General features: G+C 46.1%; 1 protein-coding gene across 3 annotated transcripts; it reads right to left on the bottom strand.

Moving 5' to 3' along the window:
• TTC32 (tetratricopeptide repeat domain 32) lies at window positions 1-27,818 on the bottom strand. Of its 3 annotated transcripts, XM_004319907.4 has the most exons (8): window positions 27,405-27,818; window positions 22,720-22,886; window positions 15,615-21,975; window positions 15,068-15,249; window positions 10,679-10,734; window positions 10,397-10,505; window positions 672-781; window positions 1-126 (listed from the first exon to the last, which is right to left on the bottom strand). In XM_004319907.4, the coding sequence occupies exons 1-3, from the start codon at window positions 27,554-27,556 to the stop codon at window positions 21,848-21,850; spliced, it is 447 nt and encodes a 148-aa protein (XP_004319955.1). In that variant the 5' UTR covers window positions 27,557-27,818; the 3' UTR covers window positions 1-126; window positions 672-781; window positions 10,397-10,505; window positions 10,679-10,734; window positions 15,068-15,249; window positions 15,615-21,847. The 3 variants fall into 3 exon arrangements, with proteins under 3 accessions (XP_004319955.1, XP_073647672.1, XP_073647673.1); XM_073791572.1 differs by lacking the exons at window positions 1-126; window positions 672-781; window positions 22,720-22,886; window positions 27,405-27,818 and adding exons at window positions 3,903-6,490; window positions 6,950-7,106 and having other exon boundaries at window positions 15,615-21,850; XM_073791571.1 differs by lacking the exons at window positions 1-126; window positions 672-781; window positions 22,720-22,886; window positions 27,405-27,818 and adding an exon at window positions 3,902-7,106 and having other exon boundaries at window positions 15,615-21,850.

Here is a 27,818-nt window from a genome sequence, read left to right as displayed (position 1 = left end):
TCACATGACAAACTCTTTTTATTCCTTTTTATGGTTGTTTGGTTGTTTCACAGTGCTGTGTTAGCCTCCACTGCACAACAAAATGAATCAGCCATTGAGGAGGAGGATTATAATTTTTGTGACTTTCTGTTTGAATGAATAAAAAAAAAAACACTTCAATTTTCTGCCTGGCAAACCTTCCCAAGTACCTAAATAATTCTAAAAGGTCTAGTAAATTACCGAAAGTGTCCTGATGAGATCACACACACATATGTAAATATGCATATACATAAACATATACTATATATTAACACACAGAAACGTGACAAAAAAGTGAATCAGCCACACATACAGATATCCCCTCCCTTTTGGACCTCCCTCCCATTAGGTTGCCGCAGTGCACTAGGTAGAGTTCCCTGTGCTATACAGTACGTTCCCATCAGCTGTCTATTTTATACATAGTATCAATAATGTCTATGTGTCAATCCCCGTCTCCCAATTCCTCCCACCCCACCTCTTTCCCCCTTGGTATCCATACATTTGTTCTCTATGTCACATGACAAAATTATTCTTCATTCAACAAAGGGTCCTCTTAGGGAATTAACAAAATTTTCTCCAACACCTAAGTGCCCCTGGGAGAGCTAAGTAAGGCCTTACCCCAAATTCTCACCACGGAGGTGTTGGTCACTCACCCCTTAGTATGAATCTTCTGCCTCTGGTAGAATTCAACTTCCTGAAAGAACGGATTCAGTGGAGGACTGATACAGGCTGGTCATTTTGGAGCAAGGGTCACAGTATGAGGCTGGGGAGAGCGGAGGAGAGAAAGGGGACTTGTTCAGCCAGAGCATCGAATAAGGAGATAAAAGAAGAGCCGGCATCAGTCAGAGGCCCAGCAGGAAGAAATGAGGGTCTGAAACAGCCTCTTAGATTTGGGCACTGCATTAGTGTGCTGGAGCGGCTGTGACAAAGTACCACACACTGGGGGGCTTAAACAACAGAAGTTTATCATCTGCCTGTTCTGGAGGCCAGAGTCCAAGATCAAGGTGTCTGCAGGGTTGGTTCTTTCTGGGGACTGTCAGGGAGAAGCTGTTAGCCGCTGGTGGTTTGCTGGGCATTTTCAGTGTCACTGGCGTGTGGAAGCATCACCCTGACCTCCGCCTTCACCTTCACGTGGCCTTCTTCCTGAGTGCTTGTCTGTGTCCACATTTCCCCCTTTTATAAAGGACACCATCGTATTGGATTAGGGCCCCTCTAGTCCAGTACGGCCTCATCTTAAGTAATGACATCTGTAACAGCGTATTTCTAAATAAGGTCGCATTCTGAAGTTTCTGGGGGTTAGGAATTCAACACGTGAATTTAGGGGCACACGATTCAACCCATAAGAGGTTGGATACTACCATATGACCAAGCAATCCCACTATTGGACATATACCCAGAGAAAACCGTAGTTCAAAAAGACTCATGCAACCCAATATTCATTGCAACACTATTTACAATAGCCAGGTCATGGAAGCAACCTAAATGTCCATCAACAGACAAATGGATAAAGAAGATGTGGTACATATATACAGTGGAATATTACTCAGCCATAAAAAGGAATGAAATTGGGTCATTTTTAGAGACGTGGATGGACCTAGAGACTGTCATACAGAGTGAAGTAAGAAAGAGAAAAACAAATATCGTATATTAACGCATATATGTGGAATCTAGAAAAATGGTACAGATGGACTGGTTTGCAAGGCAGAAATAGAGACGCAGATGTAGAGAACAAACGTATGGACACCAAGGGGAGAAATGAAGGTGGTGGGATGAATTGGGAGATTGGGACTCACATATATACACTAATATGTATAAAATAGATAACTACTAAGAACCTGCTGTATAGCACGGGGAACTCCACTTCCCTGTACAGTGGAAACTAACACAACACTGTAAAACAACTATACCCCAATTAAAAAAAAAAAAGAGGCACCTCTTCGAGGATGGAGTTGTGGTAGAAGGGAACTCAGCCGCGACCAGCTAAGAGAACTTGAACAAGGCACTCCCCTGCCTGACCCTCAGTCTATGGTATGTGGATGGTGGGTCCCTCCCACCTGCCTCCCAGCATGTTGAGAGGGTCCATGAGGACGGGCCTGTGCTCTGCAGGCACCAGGGCAGTGTCAAGGTCTCAGCAGAGCCTCGCCTGCCTAGATCTTCGAGGCCCTTCCATCCCTCAAAGAAGGTCATGGGCCTAGCTTCCAAGATTCCCAAGCCCCTGGGATGAGGGAGCTGGGACACTGCAGGTGCAAAAGTACGGCCTGACACCAAGTGCCCTGGAGACTTCTTAAATGGGTAAGGCTCAAGGACCACAAGGCAGAGACTTCCACAGAAAAGCGTTCTATGAACAATCCCAGTAAATTCCTGATGTTGCCTGCAAACAGCTTGTGCGACCAGGAAGGAATAGCACTATCTCTGCCCAAGTCAGGCCCACCCACTGCCTTCAGAACAGAGCCAGATAAGGGAACGCACCGCCCCAGCCCCTATCACTGGCCAGCACCTGGTAAGCCCTTAAGGAGCCTTAGACTGCGGGAGGGAAGACCCACTTGCGGAGCGAGGGCGACACCCAGTGGTCATTTAGAAAATGGCATGCTCAGGCCCAGTGGCCGGACAGGAGAGAGGGAAGCCGCCCCACCATGTTTACCCAAGCGGCTCTGCCAGATTTGCGTCCCACATCCTCCGGACTCCACGTTGAGAAGCCAAGTCCTAGGAGGGACAGCAAGGTCTCCTTCACCTTCACAGGGCCATCTGACCGCCCACACAAAAATTTAAAAGAACAAAACCAGGCACGAGAGTGGGGCAGCTGAGCCCTCCTATTCAGACCACTCGTGCCAGCTGTGGACAGTCGAGCTGACCCTCTAACAGGGTTCTGTTCCCCAAGGGACACCCGCAGCAGGGCTCCCAGGCACCTCCCAGCAGGTCTGGAGTAAGGGAGCAGGGGGAACTCAGCGGCGACCGAGGCTCCAGGCCTGGCTCTGCACCAGGACCCGGGAAGCCCTCACCCCCACCGGGACTCGCACATCCCATCCCTGAAGTGTGGGCGCAATGGGGATACAGCAAAGCACCTCTGAGGGCATTTGCAGCTCATATGCCCTCTGGGTTGTTGTGAGCCACTTACTTTCAAGACCCTGAGCCTTGTTGGCGCCAGGCAGAGCTGGGTTCAAATCCTGCCTCTGCCCTTAACCAGCTCTGTGGTCTTGGGCAAGTCCCTTAGCTCCTAAAAGCCCTTTTCCTCTGATCTAAAATAGGCTTTTAAAAGAACTTGCCTCACAGGGTTACCAAGAAGATTCGATGATACAGTATATGGAAAGCACCCCACACTGTACCTTTCCCATAACAGGTGCTCTTATTATTTAAAATAAGGGTTCTTTTAAAAATATATATAGCATGAAAATAAAATAAGGGTTCTTCTTTTAGCCTCAGCTCTACGGCACGTGTCGAAGACAGCTCAGTATGGCATTAAGTAATGGAAGATCAGAGAAGGCATCTACGTCCTCTGCCCTTCCGCAGAGCCTCTCAGCCACAGACTCCACCCAGCCCTGATCCGCGCATTCCCACGCAACACGAGGCCCAAGACCACTCCCTGACTGCCTCAGGGTCAAGTCCACATTGATCCCGCCCTGCATTCCATCCGGGAACCCCCTTCTGATGGGGGTGGGAGAGGAGTGTTCCTGTTGGGCTGGGGGTTCTACCCCTGTCCAAGTCCAGCCTCCCTGTGTGACTGGAGACCATCCCACACCCACACCAAATGTCAGCAACAGCCCTCCGACCTCAGAGCTGGCCGCAGTCTGGGGTGAGCACAGAGGGTCTTTCAACTCAGTGATTTTAGATAAAGGAAAACAGTAAGTGGCAGAAGCAGGTGTAATTAAATTTAAGTGTATTTAACTTGACCTAATCTATCCAAATATGTTATCTTTTCGACCCACAGTCAACATGAAATATAATTCATGAGATGTTTTACATTATTTTATTGGTACTAAGTTTTCAAAATCTGGTATATATTTAACACAGCACATTTCAATTTGGACACTAAATTTTCATCAAAAGTACTTGATCTGTGAATCTGTTGTTCTAAACATCTTTTACATTTTTCCAATAACTGAACTGAGTATTTAAAAAATTTAACTTAATTCAAAGAAAATTAAATAAACAGTTCCTCAGCAGCAGCAGTGATACTTCAGGTGTTCAGCCACACATGCTAGTCTACCAAGTTGGACAACACAGCTCTAGATCCTTTGAGTAATTCTTTTTTTTTTCTTTTTCTTTTTGGCCACGCAGCTTGAGGGATCTTAGTTCCCCGGCCAGAGATCGAACCTGTGCCCCCTGCACTGGAAGCGTGGAGTCCTAACCACTGGACCACCAGGGAATTCCCAAGTAATTCTTAAATGAATCCACACCCAGAGACACAGCTCTTCGAAGTCCACGTCTTTTCTTCTTGCTCTGCCCGGGAACTCAGTGTTTTTGACCTTCATACGTTATTGGGCTGGCTGTGTGTCCCAAATCCCTCCTGACGATCCGTGGGTATGTGTAACAGTCAAAGCATCAAGATCGGTATCCATAGAGTAGAAACGAATACGGCGCAACTTCTGAGAAAGTAGCCGGTGCCCCAGAGAGTCCACGCTTGTAAAGAATCAGAGGGATAAGTCCAGTCTGCACATCTCACAGACTCGAGGGACCCGAGAGGAGATGCCATCCAGTGGCCACGCTGCTACTCAGACAGCTGTGCAGCAACGGAGGCCCACACAGAAGAGTGACTGGTCCAGACCACAGAGGCAGCACTGGAGCCCAGGTCCTCGAATGCTCAATTCTGAGCTAATAGGTGAGACAACTTCACCAACTCCACTTCCTGCAACCTTAAGTTTCCCTAGGAAGGCCGAGTCCTCCACCACGGGGGCACCTGGGGGCAAACGTCCCACGTGGTCTCTGGACTGGGAGACAAGATCCCGACCCTCGGCAAGCCCTGTCCCCACTCACACTCATCATCTGTGAAAGGAGGGGTGTGTTCATTTCCTGGGGCTGCTGGAACAAAGGACCACATACTTCGTGGCTTAAAACGACAGAAATTTATTCAGAAGTCAGAAATCAAGGTGTCAGTAGGGACCATACTTTCTCCAGTGGCTCTAGGAGAGGTTCCTCCCTTGCCTCTTCCAGCTTTTGGGGGTTCCAGAAGCTCCTCAGTTTGTAGCTTCATGACCCAAATCTCAGCCTCCATCCACATGGTCTCCTCTCCTCTTCCGTCTCAAATCTCTCTCTGCTCTTCTTTTAAAAGGACACTTATCATTGGATTTAGGGTCCACTCAAATAATCCAGGATGCTCTCTTCATTTCAAGAGCCTTAACTTAGTCACATCTGCCAAGATTCTTTTCCAAATAAGGTCATATTCACAGGTGCTGAGAGTTAGGTCTTAGGCATATTTGCAGCAGGGGGGCTCCGGACCAAATGAACTCCAGGTCTCACTCAGTTCTAAAACTCTGTCACAAAAATGTCAAAGAGCAACTATTTCAATATCTCTAATGCATCCAGGTAGGCTAAAAAAAAAAAAAAAAATCAACATCCCAAGAGGTAAATGGACAATTTTTACATCCAATTTGGAAGATACTCCAATTAGTAAGCAGACATACATGGATGCCCTGCCTTCCTAATGTCAGAGAGATGCAAACCAAGACGAGTCTTAGATGTGTTTATTCTAAGAAAATGCAAACCCAGCACTGACAAGGACGTGATGAAACTGGGACTTACACATGGACCCGCCATTTCTTCCCAGGGAAAGAAAGGGAGGCACGAATTAAATTGAATTGAATTGTAGGTGGGTATGTAAATCAGCAAAACTCCTTGTGGGAAAAAGCGTGGCAACATGTTCCAAGAACCTTGAAAATAAAGATGTCCATTGGCTGAAAATTCCGCAGCTGAGAATTCACCCTGAGGAAATCATCCTTGGAAACAAATGTCTGTCTCACATTATTTACAAAATCTGAATATTGCAAACAACATACACTTTCAAGAGAATGGGAAGAGTTTTGCGTGGACACTCTGCAGCCACAAACGCAACTTTAAAACCAGGAAAGCAGCTAAGGTGAATAGATCTGGATCACCGAGGATGAGGGAAGGAGTCTTCAGAGACGCGAGCCGTGTTTAGTTGTGGGTGAGCAAGAGCGTGATGTGTCTGCTTTATAATTATGTCATAAACTGCATCTGTTTTAAGCATTTTTATACTTCAATCGCATTTTAGGATGGATGGATGGATAGACAGATATATAGTGGTTTGGGGTTTTTTCATTTTGTTTTTCCTTTTTAAGAGGTAGATCCAAGAACCGTTAGGACACCAACTGCCCCGGAAGCGGAACTCCATCTGGGACAGAGCCTTGAAGGGCTCCCAGAACCGGAAGATGAATCAGCAGCGATTTCTTTGTACTTCCATGAAGTCCACAGCTGTTGACACACACGGTCCTGAGCGAGGATGAATGGAAGGAGGTCCCTAGGTTTCAGATCCCAAGAGGTGAAAATGTCATGACCGTGACTCCCGGGCCACGCCCTTGCCTCCTAGGACGCGCCCCTCACCCTCCCGTGGGAAGCCAGGCGCGGGGAGCGGGCGTCGCTCTGCAGCCGAGGAGCCTCCCCCGACGCATCACCCCGGGGGCAGCTGCCCGGAGCTGCAAGGCCGGTGGCACGCGACACACACCTGCCCTTCCGGGCCACCCCTCCTCTCCCCGGCGATCGCCCTGCGCAGCCCACCCGGCTCACCCCAGCTGAGCGCGCAGCCCCTGCCTGCGCGGCCCTCCCACCCAGGTCAGCGTGCTCCCGGGATAGGTGGCCCCAGTTCCCCTGCCCCTTGCTCCTCGCCGCCCTCCCCACCTGCCCGCTTCTCTGCCACAGGCTGTCCTTGCTGTTCCGGACCTTCTCCCCACGGCCGGGCCCGGGGGGCACCCAAACCGACCTCTCGCTGCCCCCGGGTCAGTGAAGGATCGAATGGAAGTGCTCGCGGGGAGTTCCCGTAGGGGCAGCCGCCGGGCCCGCCTTTTCCAGCTGACCCTGCACCGGGTCTTCCCAAGCTGCTTGCCCAGAATCTTCTGGATGAGGCTGGCCTGGGCTTTCTGAAAAACAAAGCCTACCGCTTAGAACTTATTGCTGGGGACTTCCCTGATGGCGCAGTGGTTAAGAATCCACCTGCCAATGCAGGAGCCACGGGTTCGAGCCCTGGTCCGGGAAGATTCCACCTGCCGCGGAATAACTAAGCCTGTGCGCCACAACTACTGAGCCTGTGCTCTAGAGCCCGCGAGCCACAACTGCTGAGCCCAGTGCGCCACAGCTACTGAGCTGCACGCCTAGAGCCCTGTGCTCTGCAACAAGAGAAGCCACGCAATGAGAAGCCCCCGCACCGCAACGAAGAGTAGCCTGTGCTCACCCCAACTAGAGAAAGCTGGCGCGAAGCAACGAAGACCCAACGCAGCCAAAAATAAATAAAATTAAATAAGTTAATTTTTTTAAAAAAGCACTTATTGGTGGGAGGGGAAGAGCTCTTGCGGCTTCTTATGGCCCCATGTCCCCAGAGCAACCTCCTGTCCCTCACTCCACACCCCTGACCAACAGGGTAAGACTGGCCTGGCCGGGGGCAGGGGAGGTAGTGAATTGAGGGGCCTCCGGCATCGCCTGTCCTTCCATCTGTGGGCCCTGCCCGCCCCCCCGACATGGAGGTGAGCCACCAGGGCCTGGGAAGCGTGAGGAACGCCAGTCAGAATGCGTGTCTCCAGGCCTGAAACGACTTCATTCATTCCTTCACCCTGTGAATGTAAGCCAAACTCGGTATTTACATGGAACACAGTCCCTTCGTATTTAAGCCTTATCAGCCATGAACTAGATCCTTTCCTGGAAGCAAGCTCTGATGAGGTCAGTCTTGGGTCCTCCCTCCAGGAGGGTGGCCAGTGCACCCACAGCCACTGCTCAGGGGCCTGGGCTTCAGAGACCGTGGGCGAGTTTCTCTTCATGGACACCCGTCAACAAGTAGGCTTCCTTATGGGGCAGGTACACTCAAAGGGGAGCAAGGCTCTGCATCTCATGGGCCCTCCTGGCCCACAGTCACGCATCACCTTCACTGCAGGGACTGTGCGGTCCACACACATTCCCAGGACCCAGCCCAGCCAATATCCACACCCAGTTACATCTTCCAGAGCAGGGCATCTGCCCAAGGCCACGGGTCCACCATAGGAATGGCCTTTCTTGTTGGGACCTAGATTCTCTTGAGACATCCTCAGGTCTAAGGGCCTGGTTGGGGCACCGGCTTTGACCCCACCTCTGTGCCCCAGGCAACAGCAGGGCACCACCTGGCGGTAGTGACTGCATACAGCCTACCAACCTGCAGGCCTGGGTTCCTGCCATCTAACCCCTAGACCTAGACAGAAGTGGCTTCCAGATCCCAGGCCCCCAGGCTAGCAGACAACTCTAGAGGTCCAGGGCCCAACATGCACGTGTTGCCAAATCTGCCTCTTCCGGTGAGGAAGCTGAACCCAGCCGTGGGGTGAGTCCCAGAACCTTTCCCTGCAGAGGATGCAAGCCCAGTTTGAGGTGGCTCTGAAGAAGGCTCCAGAAACCTCTCACAGAGTGTGTTCACCCCTCTTCAGGCTTCATTCGTGAGTAGCCAGGCCTCTGGGCTCTCCAGTCACGTGGCCCCCTGCTCGGTGCTTCAGTCACGTGTGGCCCCCTGGTGCTTCAGTCACGTGGCCCCCTGCTCGGTGCTTCAGTCACGTGGCCCCCTGCTCGGTGCTTCAGTCACGTGGCCCCCTGCTCGGTGCTTCAGGAGGGCTCCTTGGCCTCCAGCAGCCTTGTGTCCTGTCTTCCCCGTGATCTCTGCCTGCCTCATTTCGCCTTCCAGCCCCGTCTTAGGCCTCCTGCTGGCTCGAATCTGAAGCCACAGCATCTGCTTCTGTCCTGAGTAAAGAAGACCTTGAGCGTCTGCCTTGGTGGAATCCCTTTCCAGACTCACTGATTTCTCACTTCCTCTGTGGAAGATGACTGAGACGGTCACAGCTCAAACTCACCTCCTGTCACTTCCACACCTTCGTGAAAATTATCCCATCTCTTCCTATGTGAATTCTCAGGCTTCAGAGCGCATTTCAAATGCTGCCTCTTCCACAAAGCCTTTCTGGTTCTCCCTTCCCTCTCCCCCAACCCTCCTTCTTTTAAATTCTTATGATCAGAGTCATAACTATATTCTGCCGTGTATGGTCATTTGTCCCTTATTGTTTGTCCTTATTTTCCTTTCTAAATGGATTTCCTTGAAGGCAAGACCCATGATCTTTGCCTCTGGTAGCATTCAGGCTTGACATTCAACTCCTAAAATGTATGTGAAAATGAGTAAATTCTAATATTTGTCCACTCATCCTAGGTCAATGCTATTCTGCTGCTACTTGGGTAAAGAAACACTAACCCAAGTGGGCAGGCATGGGGACAGGCCAAGGAGAAAGCTGTTCTGCCACCAGGAGATGGCTCAGTGGTGTTGCAGACCCAGATTAGAGGTCAGTGGGGGACCGAGGGAGAACTTTCCTTAAGTATTTCTACCTGGTTGCTCTAGGCTTGGCATTCTCACTCAGTAGGGCCTATGAGGGGGCAGACAGATGCTGGAGATGCAGACAAGGATGGCTAAAGGTGAGGCTATTCCAGGGTGTATTCTGGGGGAAGGAGGGCAGAGGAGAAAATTCTCCCTGAGTTCACCAAATGCTTCCCCTCTTAAGATGAATCCTTCACTGAGCTCTACATTGGGAAAATGACCACCGTGAGTCAGACGTCAGAGTCGGGGTCCTTTGAGATGGAACGGATGTGCTTGGTGGATATCACAGCAGAATTACTCCCGGGCAAGTGCTGGGTGTCAGTGTCAGCAGGATTTGACACTGGAACACAGTGAAACATCACTGTGAATGGTAAGTGCTCTCAGACGGCTTCTGCCCATGAACAGCTTCATCTTCTAAAGACTCTGGCCCAAACCACCTGGCCCTCACCCATCAGGCTTTTCTAGTGTCTGGTTATGCTCATTTTCAGGCATTTTATGAGACATTTAACAAGTCTGGTTATCCTTCTAGAAGAAGGTAGTCCTGGAACAAAGTCCACATGAGCCAAGAAACCTTAGTTTTCCTTGCCTCGGTGATGTCCCCTCTCTGCACGCACCTTGAACTTGGGCCAGGAAAGTGTACTTAACCTTATGGCCTGGATTCTCAGTCAGGATCTTCCACTGACTTCCTAGCTGTTCCCTCCAGCCCCACGCAGGCTTCCTCATGTGTAACAAGGGGCCGGAAAGGGCTGTAGGCAGGTGTTGATGGACGCAAGTTTCTATGGGGCCAGAAAGTCACGATCTGAGAGGGAACCTCGGAACACATGTCACCTGCGACCCTACCTTCTTCCTCCTCAGAGGGTGGCACCCAAAGTTCCCGGCCGTGGTTCTGCCCGGCTGTCTGCTTCCTCGTCACAGAGGTAGCCACCGCGTCCACACTATCCAGGATGACCTGTAAGTCATTCCATAAATGTCAGCAGGTTTCAAATTCCAAACGCCCTTAACCAAGGGCGTGTCAGCCCCCGCCGCCCTGACACTGGTGTTCCAGTTCGGGGATCTTGCACCCTTCCTTAAAACAGGGAGAATTCTCCGCGCGCCACGGCAGGGGCCCTCCAAGTTTGTTACCTTAGAACGTGTTTTATGACATGAGATGAATGACCTCATCCTGGTTGTCTGGCTTCCTGTTGGCAAAGAAAAAACATTAGAGACAAGGATAATCACCACCTGCAGAGTCCTTTTGTGGAGGAGAAAAGCTGCTCAGTAACTAAGTTCTCCACAAGCATTTTCAACAGCTCCAGTCGGTCTGTCCCCACTTTCTCACATGTCCTAACCTGTCAGGAGCAGTTGTGGTCTCCATCGCAGCACGTGTGAGGCCCAGTTGCCCACTTCTCCAGGTAAGAGTGTTTTCCAGTGATGACCACGTGACTGTCTTCACCCCCAGGGACCAATATGAACCCCACTGTGGGAGTTCACGGAACGCAGTCTGACTTTGGAGGTCATCTTTGGCATGGCTCCTTCCTCCTCCATGTGTGATCTAATGGCCTCAGATGCAGGCCTACAGTTGTGGAGCCCTTCCTGGCCGGTCCTTAAGCAGTCTCTGAGGAGGGCGGCAAGAATGTTTCCCCTGGGCCCAGTTATGGAGCTTGTCTCCTTTCCAGAACATGCCGTAACAGACTGAGCCCTCAGCTCGGCCCATTCTCCCCTTCCTGGCCCCCGTAATGGTCTCAGGTGGGCAATGTTTCTCACTGTAGAAATGGGAGGTCCGTCCTGTTAACCTAGCTGAATGTTATGGCTTGGCTAGCTATAACGGCCAGGGTGGTGTGAGTGGAGTGTAGTTCTTGGCTTTGGTGATAAACGGCCCTGGCCGCAGAGCCCCTGCTGGTGGCCGGACCCCTGCTGGGCCACAGGCGCTGATTCAAGATGCTGGCTTCTCCCCACTGAGGAGCTCAGGCCCCCAATTCATCATGAGGATTTTAGAAACACCAAGAGCATCAAAGAAGAGGAAGGACACAGTTTAAGTGTAAGTATTGGCTCACATAAAGGAGACCCTTAAAGGGCCCCTAAGAAGACAGGATTTGCATGTAACCACTGACTAAAACTTGAAGTGCTTTAGAAAGCAAAAGCCCCTAAGTAGTGTGTATAAACTGACGGGCGTAAGTATTCAGAGAAGGGACAACAGCTCCGAGGAGAGTGAGAAAGTCTTCAGGAAGGAAGTGGCAACCCAGAGCCTTCTTGGAAGGGGAAGGGGCTCTGAACTTGAAGAGCAGAGGGTGTAATGTGCCCGTAGGGTGGATGGTGGCTGTGAGCCAAGGCTGTTGCATTGCATCTGGACTATTGGGAGAGAGACGAAAGGCTTGTTCCCCACTCCTGATGCCTCCTTCCGTGTGGGAAGAGCTCTAATAGCAGTGGCACACAACATTTCTCCACCCCCTTCCCCCCTCCTCCCCAACCTGGGGTTCTTAGTGGGATAAAGAACCAAACTGCACAGCTGGGACATGGCCTCCCTTCCCTTCCTTCCTCTCCTCGGAGTAGCCTGGGTTTCAGAGTCTGTGTTTCTCTGGTTTCCTCCTGGCCATAAAGTCTTCCCTGGGCCGCAGCAGCAACCTACATCTTCCCCAACGATGTGGCAGAGCAGCGGAGGGTTGAATAAATTGTCCTAATTCTAAGTCACTGGTTGGAGGACACAGCCTACACTCTCTGTAAGCCCTATATACTGGGCTTCCCAGAGAAGCCCAGCATCCCCCCTAAATGTGCCTGTCTGCACTACCAGTTGGTTCAAAGCCCAGTGCTATTTCCTTGGGCCCTCAAGACTGGGGGCAGCTGGCAAGGGGTGGCCACTCCCATCCTCCCTCCTCCCCAAGAGCGCATATGAAGCTCATTCTTGGATCCCATGAAACTTGTACTCTTAAAATAAAGTCCCTTTTGACATGAGTTGAATCTGAATAAGTGTTTGATCCTTGCACCTAAATTTGTCCCCAGGTGGAAATGGCAGGGATTGGCTTCCTCGGTGGCTGAGCCACTAGTCTCCCTGTTTGTCATCCTCTCAGTCTGGGCTGATGCAGAACCAGGTGGATAGCGCCTCCTGCTGGCCAGTGCTCCACAGTGAACTGCAGCCTGACAGGGGTTGGCGGAGAAGCAGCCAGCTTGGGGCCATGGACCCTCTCCCACCTCCACCCCAAAGCAGGGATCTTCTTGCCCAGCTGATGGGCGCCTGGCAGGACAGGACAGGCTCAGGCCCTGTGGTGCCAGGATGGCTCCTGCCAAGATGCCTGTTGCCTGGGGACAAAAAGAGGGAGAGGGCTTCCCTGGTGGTGCAGTGGTTGAGAGTCCGCCTGCCGATGCTGCCGATGCAGGGGACGCGGGTTCGTGCCCCGGTCCGGGAAGATCCCACATGCCGCGGAGCAGCTGGGCCCGTGAGCCATGGCCGCTGAGCCTGCGTGTCCGGAGCCTGTGCTCCGCGACGGGAAAGGCCACAAGAGTGAGAGGCCCGCATACCGCAAAAAAAAAAAAAAAAAAAAAAAAAAAAAGGCCCATTAGGCAATTCAAAAGGAATTATGTCTAGAAATTTGAAAGCCAGCAGCCAGCCTGAGGAGGAAGAGCACTTAAGGAAACATTCTGGGACATTCTGCTCCCACCCGGGACTGCTGGCTGTGGTGGTAATTGACGGTGATGGGACACAGCAGTGTTTTATGAGAGCCCAGGAGTAGGGAGCCCAAGAAGGCTATACATTAGTCATGTCTGAAAATCCTTCTCGCTGATACTGTGTGCCAGAAGAGCTAGCCACCGCCACTTGCCCAGATGAGGGACTTAATTGATCCAGGGAAAGGAGCCTTCAGCCAGCATTGTTCTACTTGCTCAATGGCAATGACTTTTTCCAGGGAGGAAAACCCACATAAAACTGTTGGAAGTAGAATTCTGGATCCAGTCAGGCCCTGATGTGTTATTAACCCATTATGCACAATTACATGGTATCCATTTGGTCTCCAATTTGAGAGAAGAAGCTTAATGCCCTCCCCCCGCAAACTAAAATCCTAGAGAAACTCAGGAGAACAAAGGGAAATCTCCCTGCATCTTCCCTTTCACCCTCTGGCCTCCTCTCCAGTCCCCACACGCTTGAATAGAGACACTGGTCGGTTACTCTGGACATCAGTCATCCCATGCTTAGACCTGGGCTAAGTGCCAGAGAGACGTACAAACACTGCTCCTGTCCTGAGTGTCCCCAGCTTGAGGGGAAGGACAAACACACAGGAAGGGAAAGAGCATAATTAGATGCTGGACTGAATGATACAGACGAGCAGTTCGCAAATTCGAGTGTGCATCAGAGCCCCCTGGAGAAGGCTGGGCCCTACTCCCAGGGAGTCAGGTTCAGCGGGTCTGGGCTGGGGCCCAGATGTTACGTACTGACAAGTTCTTAGGTTATGCTGGCACTGCTGGTCCAGAAACCACACTCTGAGAACCAGCGAAACAGACCACTTTACACCTTGCTCCCTACACCTTAGTGTCCAGCTGAAGCACGTGGGGAGCTCTTGAAAATGTAAAGTCTGAGTCCGTAGGTCTAGCATAAGGCCCGGAATCTGCACTACTAACAAGCTTCTAGGTGACGCCAATGCTGCTGGCCTGTGGACCACATCCAGTGGCAAAGGTGCTCCGTCTAGACCATCACGGAAAATGGGAGAACAAGGAGATGAGTTTGGGTTGATCTTGGCAGGGAAGGGTTAATGGTATTTGCTGGCACTTGAAGGAGGGACAGGATTTAAATAAATGAGGGCAAGAGGGCATTCTGGGAGAGAATGCCAGAGTAGAAGCAGGGAGGTGGGAGTGAGAATAACCAGGGTAGATAAGTGGCCCCTGGCCACTGTCACGTGCTGGCATCAGTGACGGATGGAGGCTTCGGGCTCCGCAAGAAGGCGCCTCGCTCCATTCACCCTCCACCCCACCCTCCACATCCAAGAGGCTGTTCCTATTGCAATAAGTCTACCAGCAGCTGGTCTTCATAATGGAAGTGATTATTGTTCTGCAGGCCCCACTGACAGCTCCCAGTCCTGCCAGCTTGGCCAACTTGGATGCCTGTCACCTGGCTTGTAATGGCTTGTTGTTTGGCAGCCTGAAGGAACTCCCACTTTTCTTTTCCCTTCTCGAGCCAGAGGAGGCTCTGTCCTCCAAGAGCCGAGTGTCTCAAAGGCACAGCGGGTGGTTAGGAACTTCTCAGCAGGCAGCCGGAGCAAACCAGCCTGTTTTTGTAGGGAGCTTACTCCTGGGTCCCTCTCCTGATTCAGTCAAGGTCATGACCAAATAAGGAAATAAGAGCCCTCTCTTTCCTCCCCTCCCTTGTTCTAACAAAATGTTCACCCTGTTCCCACAGAGCTGCATTTTGTGGGTGCAGGAACACGAAGGCATACGTGTAGAAAGTTTGGAAATGGAGCTAATGTTTACTGGGTAGTCTTTTAATTTTCCCAGGGCTGCCACAACCAAGTACCACAAACCGGATGGCTTATAAGAAATGTTTTCTCTTACCGTTCTGGACACTAAAAGTCTGAAATCCAGATGTTGGCAGGGCCATGCTCCCTCCAAAGCCTCCTGGGGCGGATCCTTCCTTGCCTCTTCCGGTTCTGGTAGCTGCAGGACATCCTTGACTTGTGGCGGCATCACTCCCGTCTCCGTCTCCGTCTTCACACGGCCCTCTCCTCTGTGTCTGTCTGTATCCAAATTTCCTTCTTACAAGGACACCGGTCGTACTGGATTAAGGGCCCACCCCTCTCCAATACGACCTCATCTTAACTAATTACATTGCAAAACCCCAAATGGGGTCATATTCTGAGGTGCCAGTGCTTAAGACTTCAACATATCTTGGGGGCGGGGGGGACACAATTCAGCCCATAACAAGAAGCCCCTGTTACAAAGCCATATGAAAACATAAAGTCCTTGCAGAATTTGACCTTGTCTTTTAGAGAGCTTCCAGCCTCTAAATTAAACTAGAACTATAAGCTGTTTTAAATGAAAACAACTATAAATCAGGCCCTTTCTCAAGAACAATGTTGAAACAAGAGGTCAAACCCCATACCTAATAGCCAGGGATGAATCTGCAAGATCTAAACAGCAAGTCCACTGGCAGACTAGGATCACGAATTCATCTATCCATTCAACATATTTGAGGCCCTTCTGTGTGCCAGGCACTGTTCTAGGTGCTGATGATACAGCAGTCAACGAAACAGACAAAAACCTCTGCCCTGGTACAGTTTACCTGCCGGGGGGCGAGAAGACAAGCAGACCAAATCAATAAAAATGCGGTATGGGTTGAGAGGGGAAAATAAGTGAAATGAGGATTGGGATTTGCATTTTAAGCGGGGTGGTCAGGGGAGGCGACAAGCAAGCAAAGGCCTGAAGGACACGAGGCTCTGGCCTTGGGGCGAGAGGTGCAGACAGGATACAGCAAGCACAAAGTTCCTCAACAGAAGATTTTGTGAGAACTCTGCTTCTTACTCTGTGATGAGCCACTGCATGCTTTCAAACACTCACATGACAAGTGTTTACTTAACTGAAGAACCAGAGACCCACCAGGATGAGAGCCTTTGAGGCACTGAGTAGTTATAGTCATTGAGGAAGGTCCCAATTTTACCTGGGCATAAAGTTACTGGGTTAAAATCAAAACGGGTTAATGTCCTCTGGGCCATAAAATTTGGGGTTATCATTTCCACCAGGCTAAAATCATTTGCATCTCCTCTGGACAAAAATCTTCAAGTTAGGGCTTCCCTGGTGGTGCAGTGGTTGAGAGTCCGCCTGCCAATGCAGGAGACACGGGTTCGTGCCCCGGTCCGGGAGGATCCCACATGCCGTGGAGCGGCTGGGCCCGTGAGCCATGGCCGCTGAGCCTGCGCGTCCGGAGCCTGTGCTCCGCAACGGGAGAGGCCACGACAGTGAGAGCCCCGCGTACCGCAAAAAAAAAAACAAAAAACAAAAAAAAACCTTCAAGTTATGTGTAATCTCACAGGGTCCAGGCCCTAATCAAGAGTAAATAGGAAATAAAAGAAAGACGCAACCCTGGAGAATTTAAACAGATCGTGGGTAGGTCTGTTAGGCTGTGCTCAGTATGATACTGAAAGGCTATGCAATCCTCCTTTTGCCTTCTTCATAAATGCTGGACCCTTTTTCTTAACATAAGACACAAATTTACATATTGGCAGCTGTGGCTTTCAATTTTCCAAATGCAGTGTGCTATTAATATTAATCTGCTTTTCACCATCTTCTGTGTCTGTTTTCAGTCAGGCAGGAAAATTAACAACAAGCAATTCTAGAATGACAATAATGCTCCATTATAAAAACTAAGTATATTTTAATACTCTTTTGATACTCACCTTTATGGATACTAAAACATTTTATGAGCGATTTAAATTTTGTATCAGGACCAAAGAAATACACACATATCTGCTTTGAGTTGAAGCCAGCAACAAAAAAACTGATTGACACTAACTGAACTGTGGTTTTGAATTTTATATGGATTTGGGGCATAACTCTGGGCAAGTTACTGAATTTCTTAGCCTCAGCTTCCTCCTCTGAAAAATAAAACCTTCGTCACTTCACTGTTGTACATGTGGTTGTGCTGACAGACACAGAGCTGGGATTACGCTGCTGTGCTCATTTTCACTCTGTTAAATGCATATTCACAGGTCATAATTTCTGCTTTTTGGGCTTTATTGTAGGTTTCTTCTTTTTATCATGTCTTTTGCTACATGGATGTGTCCTTTCATCTTGTGATTGTAAAAATTAAAATTCAGGTTTTTTAATCTTACCAATTGCTTTTTTTTTCCCAAGGGGAAAAAAAGTTTTACTCGTATTTCTCATCCTTCTTTCCTTTTGTAAAGAATGAAATGGTGTTTTCTTAAGTACCCTTAGCATTAGATATGAAATTCAACAAATCTCAGTCTCTCTCAATCTCCTCTCTGTCTCTCTCTAAATGCCATTTTTAACTGGAATCCCTTTCCCATAATTTAGTGTCCCATTTTTGAGAAATATAGAAAACAACACAACGTGCATTTATCTAGAAGCTGTTACAATTACACACTTAGCTCATGTACCAACTGTTCTGTTAGCTCTTCACTAGGTTCTTGGAAAGTTACACCATATGTTTGTCAATAATTAGTTTTTTAAAATAACAACCTGTTCACCCAAACACATTAAATAAATATGCCATAAGAAGTGAAAGTTCCACATCACGGCTTCAGGCAGAGATGCACCTCCCGTTTACTCCACACAAGTTTCTTGTCAGAGAACATCACATGAGCCAAATTGGAATCATGCTACTTATTTGGATGGAAGCAGAAGAGGCAGCAGTTTTTAGGACTCTTGCATCTGTGTTGTGTGTGTGCTACTAGGTGTTTTGAAACACTCTCATGTTTAGCCTTTAATTTGCCCAAAAGTGCTTTTCTGTGTTATAACTTCATTAAGTGCATTTTGCATGCCAGAAGACCATGAGACCCGAAAAGCTTGAAAAAGTTGAGAATGGTACAGAAACTCTGAATATACTTAAAACCCACTGAATTGTACACTCTGTATCTCAATAAAACTGATGGTACAGAAAAAATAATGAGTAAAGGAAGCATTCATGCCATTACAGTTTATGTAACTGTTGTAATTATGTAATTCCAAATTATTACTTATATAAACTTGTCTTTATCAGTCAATTGATATATATATATTTTAATTTTTATTGGAGTATAGTTGATTTACAATGTTGTGTTAGTTTCAAGTGTACAGCAAAGTGAATCATTTATACATATACTTATATCCACTATTTTTTAGATTCCTTTCCCATATAGGCCATTACAGAGTAGAGTTCCTTGTGCTATACAGTAGGTCCTTATTAGTTATCTATTTTTATATGTAGTAGTGTGTATATGTCAATCCCAATCTCCTAATTTATCCCTCCCTCCCCTTACACCCTGGTAATCATAAGTTTGTTTTTACATCTGTAACTCTATTTCCGTTTTGTAAATAAGTTCATTTGTACCCTTTTTTAAGATTCCACATATAAGTGATTTCATATATTTGTCTTTCTCTGTCTGACTTACTTCATTCAGTGTGACAATCTCTAGGTCCAGCCATGTGGCTGCAAATGGCATTATTTCGTGATATATTTTTCTATCTGCAAAAAGTATTTGGGTATCTTGGGCTAAGATGGAATTTGTAATTTTTCCAATTAAAATGAATGTAAAATGTTTTCATGTTATGGCTTTTCACTTAGCAGAAGCATTTTCAAGGATAAATTAAAGCTGTTAAGCAAGATAGGGGTTTAATTATTTGAAGCTTAGAGTCAGATGTTTAAGGGGGATTAGACTTGGCAGAGATGGAGATATTGAGATGTGTTGCCGTATGCTGAATTGATCTGTGCTGAGTGGCAGGGCTGAAATATATTCTGCCCATTGAGAAAGACGAAGACCTGCAAAACAGCGGAAGGCTAAGACTATATAGTGTTGTGGGGGGAAGGGGTAGAGAGGCCAGTGAAAGGCAGAAAAACCAGAAAAAATCTAGAAAAGGGCAAACAGATAATAATCAAAAGCTGACTTGGAAATTTCATTTGCTCATCCAGCAGCTGGGCTTGGTTTGTTGTCATAAAGGAAGTCCACATGCTTCATTCAGTTCCAGATTTCAGACAAAAAAAAAAAAAAAAGCTCCGTGCTTAAGAGTTAAAAGTTATTTTCTAAGCTCAAAAGTAATTTATATCCATTTATTCTCTCTTACCTTACTTTGTAAAGGACAAACCTTAAAACAAACTACAATTTTCTGCCTTGTTTGTAGAGAGAAAAAACTGGAAAACAATATAGTTTGGGCACTTTCCTAGTAGAAAAAGAGCTCAACAAGTACTGAAACGTGGGAAATATAAACAACAGCAAACATAAAATAACGTCTTTTTTAAAAGGTACATAGCAGGACTTCCCTGGTGGTCCAGTGGTTAAGACTTCGCCTTCCAATGCAGGGGTTGCGGGTTTGATCCCTGGTCGGGGAGCTCAGATCCCACATGCCTCGCCGCCAAAAAACCAAAACATAAAACAGAAGCAATACTGTCACAAATTCAATAAAGACTTTAAAAATGGTCCACATCAAAAAAATATTTAAAATTTTTTTTAAAAAAGGCAGATAGCAAAGGTATTAGTCAATCAGAAATTTAGAATCTGAATGTGTAATGTCGGAAGTTTTGAAGAAAATACATAAGGAAAATATATTATTCTTTAGTTATTTCCGGTAACTTGAGAAAAGTAAGTAAGTGTCTGGGTTCCAAATCAGCAATTGCTGATTCTGAACTTGAGTGACTTTTTTCTGATAAAGGATGAAGAAACGTTGAATAATAAAACCCTACAAAACCAAATTAAATTTTTAATAAGCTTTTTTTCATATTACATCTGATCCCAGTCAAGAGTAAAAAAAAAGAGAACATAAGCCAAGAGAAAATAAAGTTATCGAAGCATTTTTTAAGTATTTGATTTTCAGGACAGACTGGCTTCAAACCTTCCCAAGGTCTATGGACTTTGCTTTTTATTTTATTTTTTTAATAAGTTGTAAAATAAGTTTTTAAAAGAAGTTATCTTAAGAGGAATTTTTCTACATTTTAATGCAACTTTATAAATTCTTTCAAAGACATTTCCAACATAAGATAAGTCATATTGGAAAATGTGAATCATTCCAGAAATAGAGATTTTAGTTTCCTTTCAAACTTCATTTCCTTTTAATATTCATTCACCTGCAGCCCAAATTCTTCATGTATTTTGCCAGATATTATTTATGAACTACAAACGAGGCAATTATGTCCTCTGCTTTATGAAATCACTTAAACTCAAACAAAACAAAACGGAACAAAACACCCTTTTAAGGGTGATGATGGTGATTGCATCTGAGAAGGTCACAGTAGTTACACTGAGCCCTCCTCTGGAGACACTGGGCAAACATACTCTTTTCTCCTGATTAGGGCAATTTCCACCCCAGAACAGTTTTTTTCCACAGCAATAATAAACTAGTTTGGGAGATCCCCAGATACAGGCTCTGAATCTTTGAAAGCCAAACCTCAACAATAAAAACACACACACAAAAATGTAGGTGAGACATGGTGTCTCTGGCTCGTTTTCCCTTCAAATCCTTCCCGGCTCTCGAAAGCTTCATCATAGCCTAATCGAGCGTTGCAGCACCCAAATAAAATAGATTTTTTAAAAGCCTTCTATTTACTAAGTGCTTTTTGTCAGTTTCTCACCTCTCTAATCACCCCCATTCCACTCACAATTTATTATATAGAGTGTGAACAGTTCTTGGCTTATCGTGAGTATTCAGTAAATGTTGATGATGGGATTATTAGTGTCATTATCCAGAGACAAAAAACGATGCTCGATATTTAAATCTTAACTACCTTATCAATGATTACTAGAGAAAATCAAGTGTAAGTTGAATTCTTTCAAATTGCTCTCATGCAAGACATGTGTTTATTTTTAAGCCCAAACGTTATGTCTCTCTAGCCTAGCTATATAAAATAGCTTTGCTCTCAAAGTGAATACCATGGGGAGAAAATGGGCAGGGGACTATTGTAGATTAAAAGAACACAAAGAGGCTTAACAACAAAATGCAGTGTAACTTGATTGACTCCAGATCCAGAAATAAAAATCTACGCAAGACATTTTGGAAACAATTGGGGAATTCGAATATGGGCTGGGTATGGATGATATTATAGAATTATTAGTTTTATTAGGTATTATAACGGTATTGTGGCTATAAAGAAGGCTGTCTCTATTCTTAGAAAATGCAGGCTGAAATATTTAGGAGTAAAGTATTGTGATATCTGCGCAACTTATTTTCAAGTGGCTCAGTAAAAAGTTATATATTTAAGTATAGAGAAAAAGCAAATGTGACACAATGTTAACAACTGGTGAACCTCAGTGAAAAGTTTACAAGTGTTTATTGTACTATACTTCCAATTTTCTGTAGAGGTAAGATTTTTTTAATAAAAAGTTGGGAATAAAAATAGCAAAATAAATAGTTTTACTGAAGAAAACACCACACATTTCTTTAAATATTTTACTGTAATAATATACAATTATACATTCTTTTTACTTATTTACACTTCATAAAAGCATACCCACTCAACATAGTTACTCAATCTGAAATTAACTACCTTAAGTACATCATTTAACTTTCAGTGCTGATGCATGAATCTCTTTATCTTAAATATAAATCAAAATAGCTTAACACCAGCTTTAAATTAAAGACAATGAGATGCCAGGTGGATCATGAGTTAGTATTTCAACTAAGTTAAAATTTTCAATAATTTCTTTTTTGCTTTTCTTTTTTGTCTAGAATAGTCTGTTTTAAGCTCAAAACAGCATCTTGAAATCCAGGATTTAAGTCTAATACTTTCTTGAAATCTTCCAAAGCATCATCAAAGTATCCTGTACCAGAACCCAAAAAAATGGAAAAGAAAAAACACTGAGTATTTCTACATATTATTCATAGCAAAGTTTGGATACATATACTTTTGCTTTTATATTTACAAGCTTTCAACCACTCCTACTAAAGGAATATTTTCCTCTTGATAATGATGTAGGGATGTTTGAATCACAGTAACTTTGTGTACCCTTACAGATTAATACACTTAAAATTAGTTATGGGTTTACGTACTGGGATTTAACAGGTACATAGCCTAAATCATCACAAACTTTCAACAAAATCATATCACCTATTTTATATAATTACAGTAAAATTAAGAAACAGGAAATTAATATTCTTTTTAACACTTTAATGAGAAACGATCCTAACAGTCCCTTTAGTCCAAGAATCTAAAACCCCTTCACTTTATATTGTCTTGTATGCCTTCAAAGATTTTAACTGAGAAAAGCTTCCCAGGGGATCAGAAGCATTACCCTCATTTCGCAGCTGGGGATGCAGAGGCACGAAGTAATGGGATCCCTCTCACTCCGGTGGCCAGGTCCAATTCCCACCCCAGTGCCCCGCTGTGGTCTGTAACACCTACTGAAAGCCTAAAATAAATTCAGGTGGCTTCCTTTGCTCCAGGCTCTAAACCTAAATTTCACATCACTTTCACACTGGATGGTTGCTACATTAGCTTTACAACATTTGAGAGCTCTGAATTCACAGAATACAGTCAAAGACAAAAGGGAGAAAAAGATCCTTACCCAGCCTATATAATATCAACCCTCTGTTGTAATACGGAACTTCAAAATTGGGTTGGACTTCTATGGCAGATGTGTAGTCATCCATGGCTTCATAAAAATCCACCCTGAAGTACTTGATTTGCCCCCTGTTGTTATATGCAGTAGCCAAATCCTCAGGGCTGCATTTGCTTTAAACAAAAAGTTCACATTAAAAACAGTGTTGCCAAATTCCTCTTGCTTCCCCTTTCATTCTCTTTCGGGTGTTGTCAAACTCATAGCCTATGACATGCAGTATCTACACTGAAAAACCAAGCGGAAGAAACAAAGTGCGAGGAAATAAAGCGGTGGAGTCAATTTTTGTTTAATCCTGGTTTCTACATTCGCAAGGTTATATAGCACTGCAACGTCAATCTGAAAAGCACATTCATTTTACTGTGTGTTCAAAGCCCCTGTTCACTGTCAACTTGTTTTGTTGAATATAATATGAAAATGTTTATTTTCTAAAGCACATGCCAGTGAGGCAAAGAAGACAGCTCAGAATTGAATGAAGCAAGGAGGGAAAGCCAGCCCAAAGTTCAAGTGTGCTACGGACATGTCATAAAGTGAATCAGTTTTATCCTCAAATTTTTAAATGATCTCAAAACACTGAGATTTTAACTCATTTTCCACCAGTAAAGAAACAGAGGTTAACTCTAAGTGAAAAATCAACATGCTGATCCCTAGGGAGTGCTCTCTGGGGACAGAATCGCCCTCCCTCCAGCCTCAGCAGGTATCCTTCCCAAGGCCAGACTGGCTTCCTGCTAGTGGGACATCATGGCTCTGGTCCACACTGGGGGTCCTGTGTGCAGAAACGGCACTGCATCTGAGGGCTCCAGAGGTGGTCCAAGGAGCTTTGAGTGAGCAGCCTCCTGTGAGTGGTTAGACATCCAGGCAGCTCTGACCAGCCACCAGCTCAACAGGACACACACACGCACACACACACACACACACACACACACACACACACACACACACACCAGCCTTTGCTGGACAAATCTTCTACACAGAGAATATCAGTGGGCTCTGCTCCATGTCAGAGATGATTCTGTTTTCCTTTCTTTTTTTCAAAGAGGATTCTCAAATTTGAACCAAACAGGGAAGATGCAGGTTAAACTCAGCTGTCATTCTTTGTTATACTCCACAGTTCAAAGTCTAGTTCTCAGAAAATATTTGTGACCGCAGTCAGTGTTATTAAAAGTTACTTCTCTTAACATCTTGATCCTTGAGATCTCAGACAGGGACTGTAATTACTGCTGTTAGGAGCGGTACTCACAGCCTAGGGGTCTCCTTCAAGTTTAAGTTTCCTAACAATGGAAAGGAATCACTGCAACTTTAGAAAATGTCTGTTTCTGTGAGCTAGGACTGAGAGAGACTGGGTACATGGACACTTCTAGATGCCGCCAGCACCACCGTTAAATCCTAGTGAACAAGAAGGGACACTCCGTTTACCTCTCTCTCTGTTATGATATAGCTGGACTGCTGCCCAGTAAAGAGTATTAAGAAAAATGCAGCCTCAGGACTCGGTAAGGCTTTAGTCATTAAATTTCTAAGCTTCAAAGCTTTGTTATAAGTGTCTTATTATCAGAGGATCATCAAATGTTTGATTTAGAATCAGATCTCATTAAAACAAATTCTAAAAGCCTACTCTCCCTATGGAAATCGTTTCATATTTTAAAGACATGGGCTAACAGTTAAAGCCGAATTTTTTTAATACTGAGAATTTTGTAATGATAGTGTTTACTTGGATGGAATATAACCAAGTCACCTAATCCAAAAGTAGATTTTTTTTTTCTTTGCACTTGCTAACTTTAGCAAAGAAAAAAAAATTTGGAAATGACGTTTATGGCTAAGGCTGAACTTTTGGATATTAAAAGAAAACGTTATAAACCATTCAGAGTGGCAGGCATACAAAGACTGTGAATACTGTTTCAAAATGATTCACTGACCCATTGTTTTAAAAATAAACGCACCCTAAAAGATATATTTAAGGAAGAAAGTTGAAATGACAGAATTCAGTTTAACCATGAGTTCCTAGAAGAATTTCAGAACTATAAGGAAATTAGAAGGCTCATGCAGGCATGCTGAGCAACCTTCTGCTAAACCTCCACAGATTTTCCTTCCTATGCTGGTAAGGGGCAGAAATTACATTTGCCACACAACAAATTTGTGCTCTCAGGCTGAGATGAAAAAAGGAGGAGGAGTAACAAGACTAGAGGCATCGATGCCTGTTGCTGATGAATCCTTTTTGAAACCTACTAGATAAGTCTAAAAAATATAACAAACTAGTGAATATAACAAACAAGAAGCAGACTCACAGATATAGAGAACAAACTAGTGGTTACCAGTGGGGAAGGGGGAAGGGACAATACAGGGGTGGGGGATTAAGAGGTACAAAATATTAGGTATAAAATAAGCTACAAGGGGGCTTCCCTGGTGGCGCAGTGGTTGAGAGTCTGCCTGCCGATGATGCAGGGGACACGTGTTCGTGCCCCCGTCTGGTAGGATCCCACATGCCACGGAGCAGCTGGGCCCGTGAGCCATGGCCGCTGAGCCTGCGCGTCCGGAGCCTGTGCTCCGCAACGGGAGAGGCCACAACAGTGAGAGGCCCGCGTACCGAGGAAAAAAAAAAAAAAGCTACAAGGATATATTGTACAACACAGGGTATATAACCAATATTTTATAATAGCTATAAATGGAGTATAACCTTTAAAAATTGTGACTCACTATATTGTATACCTGTAACATATAATATTGTACAGCAACTATACTTCAATAAAAAATTAAAAAATAAAAAAAAATTAACCTACTAGATAAGTCTATGCTTAGAGCTTGAAACAAGAATAGAAAACTACATTTTCTATGATTACTAACTTTGGGGGGGGGTGGGTACCATCTTATTGCTTGTCCCAAAACTTCTATTAACTATTAGTCTGGTGTATGACTGAAATAAGAAAGCCACTAAATGTTTCTGATTTAATTCCATGTGAGTTTAACGAACAGGAGAAGAATCATAAGCCTCATACAAATAAGACTAGCTGGCATCCTGTCAAGAAAAATCAAATCCTTGAGGGGAGAGGATAGTGCAGACAACTCAGAACTGTCAGAAAACCTGCTCATCCAGCTGCCCTTTCTTTTTTCATCCTGGACCTCTCAACACCATCAACAAGAACAACAAAGGCAAAACCTGGAGTACAACACATGCTACACACTCAAGAATAAATCCAAGATGCTTTGAGAGAGTAGGTATTAGCAGGTGAGGTTGAGACAAGCTGGGACCTGGGACCCTTTGCTGCAGTGCTTGCACCTGGACAAACATCTCCTTGAGCAACAAAATACAAAGAAACTATACGGGACTAAAAAGTTGGTGCAAATTATGGACAAGATACAAGACCAAAAACAAAAACAAACGCCAACTGCCATTTCTGAAGAGCCGGGAGCAAAAACAAGGTGTCGGGAGCAAAAGCAGGGTACCGCGCATGCCCCCTACACTCAACGCCCCCAAAGGGGTGGGCAGACCGCCTAAGCCACCCCTCCGGCCAGCCGGACCCCGGACACACCCCCTCCCCTCACCCCTTATAAGGAATCAGCTCGCCCCTCCTCGGGGAGCAAGGGAATCTGTTACTTGTGTTTGCTCCCTCCGGCTGCAGCAGGGGCCCCAAGAAAGCCTTGCCGGAATTTCTTGTCGTCTCATCAGTTTCTATTGATTGGGGAAGGCCAAGAACCCTAGTAGGTATCAAGGTTGCTAACAGCACACAAAAAAAGACATTACATGTTCTCTGACAGAAGGACACAACACCACCTACAATAGTGTTCTCACCATAATTCTGGATCTGAATTGGATCAAACCTCAAGATTTAACTACCAACTCACAAGAAATGTAGGAGACAGAGGACCATATTAAATGACATCAGGGGGTTGAATTCAGCAAATCCAAACTATGGGAAACTCTCAGGACACATGACCCGGTTTCCTCACCAAATAAACTGCAAGGCAAAAAAATGAAGGGGAGCCTTAAAGGCTAAAAGACTTGACGTGCAACCCGACTTTAACCAACTGCTAAAAACCAACCAAACAAGCAAACAAAACAAAACAACCTTTATTGATCAACCAGGAAAATTCCAAAACTTGACATTAGCAATTATGTGCTAATGATATTGTGGTTACACCTTTTTAAATCCTTAAGATCTAGGAATGCACTCTGAAACATCAATGGATGAATAATATGATGCCCTGGATGAACTGATAATGCTTAAGCCCTGTGATGGTTACCTGGAGGTTCATTACACCATTTCCATATATTTAAATTTTTCACAGTGAAAAACAAAACACCTGCTGTGATGTCGTAGAGTTACGGCACTGTGTGCTAGCGTGGCCCCCACGGCACCTCGCCCTCACCAGGTCTCGCTCTAAGACTCTGGATCAGAGTAACATAGAATGGGGACACTCGAGGTGAAAGGCAGCCGGCGCCCCGGTGTCCGGACACCTTCATGGGTGTCCCCGAGGAACGCGCCGAGGGCTGCGCTCTAGGATGCTCCCTCACTGCCTTTCTGGAAAGACAAACGTCTGCCCGCTGCGCCGGTGAGCTCGGGTAGCCGAAAACCAGACTAGACGGACCCTGCCGCCCACCTTGCAGAGGTCCCGCTGTGCCCACTTCTCGCGATACTTACCTCCCGGACGCCTCTCCCTCGGAGGCCGCACAGGCGTACTGGCGAACGTAAGCGGAGTACAGCGCTTCGGCCTCCGCGTACTCGCCCTTCTGGAAATGAGCTTGGGCAAGCGCTAGGGTCGCGAGGTTTTCTTGCCCTTGCTGCCCTTCCATAGCGGTCGGAGGCCTAGCTTTCCCTGTAGAACTGGGGTTGATTTCTGAGCGATTAGAGGCGGCACGACAAAGCTACTTCCGCACCCCGGAATTTAACTTGACGGCAAAAACCTGGGCTCTAGAAAAGGGAGAATTTTGTGCCTTCCGCGGACCCGTCGTCTCGCGGGATTAATGACGCTGCTGGTGGCGAGCGCAGGTGCTTCAGGAAAGCTTGGGCAGACAGACCCCTGTGAAGTGCAGTTCTCTTGTTACTGCTGGTCTC

Source organism: Tursiops truncatus, chromosome 14, assembly GCF_011762595.2.
Source record: "Tursiops truncatus isolate mTurTru1 chromosome 14, mTurTru1.mat.Y, whole genome shotgun sequence".
NCBI lineage: Eukaryota > Metazoa > Chordata > Mammalia > Artiodactyla > Delphinidae > Tursiops > Tursiops truncatus.
This window is presented reverse-complemented; position numbering and strand designations above follow the sequence as displayed.

What these genes read in the sequence shown, in the direction of transcription:
- TTC32 (XM_004319907.4), bottom strand. Translation starts at nt 27,556, where the DNA reads ATGGAAGGGCAGCAAGGGCAAGAAAACCTCGCGACCCTAGCGCTTGCC. An exon ending in GAGGGAGAGGCGTCCGGGAG is followed by an intron (nt 22,887 to 27,404) that starts GTAAGTATCGCG and finishes TTTTGTTTAAAG; the next exon opens with CAAATGCAGCCCTGAGGATT. An exon ending in GTTGATATTATATAGGCTGG is followed by an intron (nt 21,976 to 22,719) that starts GTAAGGATCTTT and finishes GTTCTGGTACAG; the next exon opens with GATACTTTGATGATGCTTTG.